The sequence below is a fragment of the Nuphar pumila genome, chromosome 17 (genome assembly GCF_984573655.1).
Source record: "Nuphar pumila chromosome 17, dmNupPumi1.hap1.1, whole genome shotgun sequence".
NCBI classification, from domain to species: domain Eukaryota; kingdom Viridiplantae; phylum Streptophyta; class Magnoliopsida; order Nymphaeales; family Nymphaeaceae; genus Nuphar; species Nuphar pumila.
In genome coordinates this window covers 11,860,288-11,867,343 of record NC_143265.1, presented here as the reverse complement: position 1 = coordinate 11,867,343, position 7,056 = coordinate 11,860,288, and the positions used below count along the sequence as shown (strand labels likewise).

Below are 7,056 nucleotides of genomic sequence, written 5' to 3'. Positions count from 1 at the left end.
AGCTTCTTGAATTTCATCTGAGGGCATGAGCATAATTAAGATTTTTATTCTTTTTTTCTATTTATATTAGCTTAAAATGAAGAGAAAGTGTAATTTTATTTATTTTTAGTTATTAATGAAGTTAAGTTTAGTGAGTTATTTTTGCCTAATATCTGTTTCTATCTGTTCCATGTAAAGATCATCCGAACTTGTTACTATGCAACAAGTGCAAAAACTGAACCGATTGCATAGAATGCAGACAAGTAGGGGCTGACAGGTTCGGATGAACAGGAAAGCACAGGCGACTCGACTCGCCTCACCAAGAAGGAGGCCGACGACTTGCTGGCAAGGAACCCTTATATGTTGCAGGGGTTTCAATTGCCGGCAAATGGCGATCAGCTGGGGGAGGTGGCCGGCTGCAACAATGGCCCTCCGACGGTGGTAGGGATGTGGTCGCAGACCAGCGATAGGAAGATGGTGGCCGACCGGCTAGGAACCCCAACCGAAGGGGGATTTCGATGGCGGGGGGTGTCGGTAGCCTAAGATGGTAACCAGCAAGAGAAGACCGCGATGGCAGCGTTTTGACGAGCACAGAGGGGGTTTCTCAGAGGTGGGTGGCCGGCGTCCGACGAGTCACCCTAAAAAATAGAGGTGAATTCTGGTGGTGTTTGGCATTCCCAAATCCCAGCGACAGGGGAGGATTCAAAAGGTGGTTGTGAGCATGGTTCGGCTAAAGGAGGAAGTAATGGTGATGGTGGTTCAGCGAGGAGGGCCGGCGATGATCGATGGCATCGGGTCAAAGGAAAGAGAGAGGGTGTGGCGTGAAGGAAATGGGGGGAGCGAGAGAGGAAGAGGAGACAGAATTGAGAGATTGAGAGACGAAACAGGCCATAGAAAGGGTCAACAGAGAGTTGAACCCAAAGAAAACAAAACAAAAACAAGCAAGAGCTAAACAAACTATAAAAAATTTTCTGAGTTCATTTACATATTTATTTAGAATATTTTTTAAAAGACCCAACATTTTTCCAAGATTTGATAAAAACAAGAGTTTTGAAAATTTCCCGAGATATTCCAATACCAAGAACGACATTTGTGACAATGCTTTTAAATAAAATCACAGAATTTATTTAGTTTTTTAATCACTTATACTTGCATGATTACTGCTTCACACGTTTTCTATTGCAGACAGAATTTGTGCGGATCAATCCTATATGGACACTACTGGTTAGGCAAGAGGTGTCATGGATAAGTTGACTTTGGCCACCCATGAGTTTTCTTTTTCATTTTTTAATTTTATTTTTTGTTTTTTTAGGCAAGCTGGGCCCACCAGTTATTATTCAACGACGTATTACTGGTTTTGAACATGCAACGTCCCACCACAAGGAGACGTGCACTGACAGCTCTTACCAATCACGCGGAGCCCCAGGTGTTTTGGACACCAATGCTCCGAGAGAAGGGTGGAACACTGCGGGACACCTAAAAGGAAATCACGCATCCGCTGTTTGCATCGAGCGCGTGGGGTGTGAACACTTGCGACCCGCGGACGTTGCTATCTGCACAATCAAACGCCCCCTAAACGTTGGCTTCCCGCTAAACATGTCAGGATCAATTCTCACACCCAAAGGCAATACGTACGCCGATGCCTCATCCAAGAAATTCTCTAACAAAAAAAAAAAAACAACAATAAGTTGATATCTAAGATTCCTTAATCACGTTAACAAAAATCTTCGGAATGAACTTCCACGATTACAAATGCAGAAACAAGTCTTTGCTCGTAATAATAATTTAAAGGGCAAACGTAAACTATAAGTAATAGAAGGCTGAATCCCCAAACAAGCCGTTAAACGGAGGACTCGAGGTCGGCGGCGAGCTTCAAGAGGCTGTCGTCTTCGAGCAGCATCTGAACGGGCAGCGAGCCCAACCCGTCGGCCACGCCCAGCATCATCATCTTCATCTCCGCCCTGAACTCCGCCAGATCGATCGCCCCGCTTCCGTCGTGATCGAAGGCCTGAAACATGGAGCCGTACAGCTGCTCGGGAGAAATGCGGTGGGCTTCTTTTTCTTCTTCGCCGAAGCCGGAGGATTCGAGGACCCTGATCGTCTTGAGTTCATGGAGGAACTCAGGGTAGGAGAGGAGGCCGTCGCGGTTGGTGTCCAGGCGGAGGAACCGGTCGTCGACAGAGCGGAAGAAGGCCTTCTCATCCTTCACAAATGATCGGATGGTAGATCCGTCCAACACTGCAATACTCATCTTTTGGTTTGCTGTGATGATGGGTTTTTTTTCTTTTGCTTAAAGGAAGGCTATAACACTAACCGTCTGAACTCAACGAGGAACGGATGGTCTTCGATGATGATCGTTGCAGTGCCCAAATACTGCTTTATATAAAAGACCGAAGATGGCAGAGAGAGAGAGAGAGAGGAGGGACGTGGTTTGGGGCGGGAGCCCTTCTGGTTTAGGATGGTTGCCCGTTGTTTTTGAAGGGAGAGCTAGAGAGTAAAAGCATTCATGAAGTTGGATACCATTACAAGTCAGAAACGAAAGGCGCCCATTGAATTGCTGTGCAGTTAAGCCCACCGCCACCGCGAGATGATTCTCGGTTCTCGAACAGCGTACAGAGCCGGAGGACCATCTTAAAAGCGAGCGGCAAATCAGGTGCAATCAAGCGGCTCTGCTGTTTCGTTGTGTTGGGCGGTGTCCCACAGAGGAACACAACAAACAACGAGAAACAGCGGAACAAAAAGTGTTCTGACGCGGTGACCCAAACGGAACAAAAATGAGTTTTATATATATATATATATATATATATATATATATATATATATATATATATATATATATATATATATATATATATATATATATATATATACACCGTCCGTCATACTACTCGGATCTAATCGGTTCATCTCAAATAATGTGATCCATTTCATTGGTTTCAATTTTGGTTCTATTAGACATTGATCAGGATGGTGATTGGTCAAAACCTGATCCATTGACAGATTCACTCGTGTTGATAGACATATGGTTCCAACTGATGCATGTTGTAGAAAATTGAGTTTTGACCCTAATCGATCTTCAAAATGATTTAGAGAATCGGTTGGTATAGGCCGACTTGAATCGAGCAGAGTTGGTTGATTTTATTTTTTAAAATTCATAAAATCATAAAACCACCCACCAACCCGCCCGTCAACCCGTTTACCTGAAACCGACCCGCCAACCCGTTTACCCGAACCTGACCCGCCAACCCGTTTACCCGACCTGACCTGTTTATTAAACAGGTTAACCGTGTCGTGTCGGGTTACCCGTTTAATAAATGGGTCAGGTTCGTGTTTGCCACAGTCGACCCGTTTAATAAACGGGTCGGGTTCATGTTTGCCACAGTCGACCCGTTTAATAAACGGGTCGGGTTCATGTTAAGGTATGCTGACCCACCAACCCGACCCGATTGCCACCCCTCATAGGTAAAGGGTGTCAATGGGTTGGGTTCAATTACCTGGATCAAACCCTATAGGGTCCGGGTATGGTGATAAATAAAAAGACCCGATTAAGACCTGGGTCAAGACCCGATTAAGACCTGGGTCAGGACCCGAAGGTCCAATTAGTACATGGATCCAGGTATTGTTTGTAAAATTTTATATCACTTGGGTCTGACATGAGTTCCGATTAAGACCCACAAATTTTCAATGTAAAAATGATAAAAAATAATATTTTACCGGGTATGGTTCGAGTCTGGTTCATGTAGTTCTTATCGGGTCTGGTTTCTCTTATAATAAACCTGATTAGACTAGGGTCCAGACCCGATACCATACCCGAAAAATAGGGCCCAAGTCGGATTCTACCTGGGTAAGAACCAAACCCGACCGCCCTAATCGTAGGAATGCAAACCGATTGAATCCAGATCAGTTACATGCATGCATACAAAGGAAAGTAGGATCCAGATTGAGTCGAAACAGTACAAAATCATAAAAGTGGGCATACTGGATCCCGTCCGTTGCTTCTCTAACCCATCCCTCTCAGCTAGGTTAAGATGGTCATAGTAGCGTGACTAAATATTAACTATAAAGTTTATTAATGTTGCACTGTCCAAGAGTGACAAACCTTTTTTTCAGTAAATATCATAAGCCAAAATCTCACGAGATTTCGATTTTTTATATCCCGTGTTTTTAGATAGAATGGCAAAATTTGAATAAAAAATTAAAGGACTAATTATTTTTAATTAACTTTTACAAAGAAAATATAAAATAAATAAATTAATTTTTTTAAAAACATAAAAAATAATTTCTGGTGATATTTACCGAGCAAATGGCAAAGTAATATATCATGATATTTTCATGTCTTTTTTTTTTCAAAAAATATTGCCAATATCCGTCACTCTGGTACTGCCATGCCTCAGCCAACAAGTGCCTCTCATACCCCTTAACTCTCTTTCTCTTAGAAAAGCATTTTTTATCCAATATTCAAATAAAAGTAAACATTTAATAATACCCGGATACATTGAGGCATTCGGGGTAGATGATTTAAAGATTATTAAATTAGACTATATAGGTTCTTGAATAGCTTTCGGGGTAAATGATTTAAAGATCATTAAATTAGACTATATAGGTTCTTGGTAAAAAAAATAAAAGTTCTACAATCAAAATCCTAAGAAAAAAGATAAATCAAGAACGTCTCAAACTGGCTGAAAGGGAAACTAGTTAGAGATTTGAATATTTATGTTGCAAGATGAGCTCAAACAAGGGTTAGCATGAAAGTAATCAATCTAACTAGGGTTTGTACTTAAAAAAATGTAGGATAAGACACCCAATTTTTTTTTTTTTACAGAAAATTTTGAAACCCAAAAATCTACCTTATCAAAGGAAAAAGACTTTCTCACGAGCAGCACCAAAAATGGATAAAAAGAGACCCGTACCGAAGGGGCCTACCCGTATCAAGGTGTAACACAGCAAGGAAACACACAACAAATCTAAATGAAAAATAATTTAAGAGTAAACAATGACTCAAAGACACGAAAATCGCCAGGCTCCAATGGCCCAAAGAAAGAGATCCGGTCGGAGTTGCCAGAAAAAATTTTACAGTTTAGAATCCACACCAGATTTTGGCATTGATTTTGGAAGCAGGAAACAACAAAGTCCAAAGAAACTCCCAAAAGAATAGAGAGAGAAATCTGGCAGCTTTCAAACGACACTAGAATTGCTAGAAACTGATGAGCAGGTATTGGAAAACAACTCAAACAGTGCACCTATGTCAGGTGAAAAAAAGCACTCGGTGCCTATCCCATCAGATCTAAGTTACTTTTCAGGCACCGACACTGAAATTAAAAAAAAAAACAACCAAAGAGCTTTCCAACAAAGAGAGATGGCTCTCAGAAGACAGGCTATTTGCTTACTACATACCACAATTCAAAAATCTGTCTGAATCTTTGAACCAAAAAATAAACTCCAGAACTTTTCAGCTCCTACTTAGAAAGAAACAGATGAAGATCAATATCTTGGTTTTCCAAGAGTTATAAAAGCCTGGATTTTTGAAATATGGATGTTGAGATATGACAAAGAAAAGCGATTGATGAAAACAACAGAAAAATGACTTTTTTAAGATTTAGAGCATTTTTTGGAGAACTTAGATGCAGAATCCGAAGTCACACGTGACGAACTTATCTCCGCAGAGATATGACCTTGCCCACAAAGCAGGGTCGAAACAGAAAACAAGCAAAAAAAAAAAATGAATCTTGGATCCAACATCGTGATTATTGTGGTGCAAACGATGATGTCCAACAATTTTGTGTCATCAAAACGCAATTTTTTTTTTGAGCTGCAAAAAGGCAATACACGTTAACAAAAATCTTAATCACGTCTCAACCCCTGCATACGCCGATGCCTCGACGTTCAATCGAAGAAATTCTAACAAAACAAAAAGTTGAGATCTAAGATTCGTTAATCACGTTAACAAAAATCTTTGGAATGAACTTCCACGATTACATATGTAGAAACAAGTCTTCCCTCGTAATAATACTTTAAAGGGCAAACGTAAACTATAAGTAATAGAAGGCTGAATCCCAAAACAAGCCGTCAAACGGAGGACTCGAGGTCGGCGGCGAGCTTCAAGAGGCTGTCGTCTTCGAGCAGCATCTGAACGGGCAGCGAGCCCAACCCGTCGGCCACGCCCAGCATCATCATCTTCATCTCCGCCCTGAACTCCGCCAGATCGATCGCCCCGCTTCCGTCGCGGTCGAAGGCCTGAAACATGTAGCCGTACAGCTGCTCGGGAGTAGTGCGGTGGGCTGCTTCTTCTTCTTCGCCGAAGCCGGAGGATTCGAGGACCCTGATCGTCTTGAGTTCGTGGAGGAACTCAGGGTAGGAGAGGAGGCCGTCGCGGTTGGTGTCCAGGCGGAGGAACCGGTCGTCGACAGAGCGGTAGAAGGCCTTCTCATCCTTCACAAAAGATCGGATGGTAGATCCGTCCAACACTGCAATACTCATCTTTTGGTTTGCTGTGATGATGGGTATTCTTTCTTTTGGTTTATAAAGGAGTGGTATAAACCGTCTCAACCCCTAAAGAGGAACTTTTGTCAGATCGTTGATGATAGTTGTGGTGACAAAACACTACCTTATATATAGAAGACTAGATTTTGAGAGAGAGAGAGAGAGAGGCAGCTGTAAGTTTGTTGCCTGTTGTTTTTGACTCCTGACAGAAAAAATAAAAGGAATACAGTTATCAGTATTACAAGCAGGGTCAACCCATCGTTTAAAACTCTTAATTTGAAAGTGCCAAGCACTACCTGAAGCTAGACCATATTTTTCAGCCCTTTTTTCTTTTCTTTTTTTTGTTTGTTTTTCAGAAAGAAAGTTAGACCCCATGCAAATACATAGGCGACCGACCAGCAGACCCAACCCCCGACTCTCACTTGACCCACAGTTTGTGCCAACTTCCCTGGTGCTGCCGGTTCTCGAAATGCTCAGAGATGTATGACGACGACCTCGAGCAGGCTTTTACATATAAAGAGCCCATGGTATTTAGGAGTAGCGTTGAAGCAACAGTTAGTGAGAGCGTCACCGCCTGTTCTGTAGTCGGTGCATTTG

The 7,056-nt window shown here is 42.1% G+C and overlaps 2 protein-coding genes across 2 annotated transcripts; both read right to left on the bottom strand.

The window, feature by feature from the left end:
- Positions 1 to 1,818: 1,818 nt before the first annotated feature.
- Positions 1,819 to 2,302, bottom strand: LOC149811642 (uncharacterized). The gene has a single exon (XM_089993796.1). It carries the CDS (start codon positions 2,228 to 2,230, stop codon positions 1,820 to 1,822), a length of 411 nt encoding a protein of 136 aa, XP_089849922.1. The 5' UTR covers positions 2,231 to 2,302; the 3' UTR covers position 1,819.
- Positions 2,303 to 6,045: 3,743 nt separating this feature from the next.
- On the bottom strand, positions 6,046 to 6,456 carry LOC149811641 (uncharacterized). The gene has a single exon (XM_089992889.1). The coding sequence runs from the start codon at positions 6,454 to 6,456 to the stop codon at positions 6,046 to 6,048; it is 411 nt and encodes a 136-aa protein (XP_089849015.1).
- Between the last annotated feature and the right edge of the window lie 600 nt (positions 6,457 to 7,056).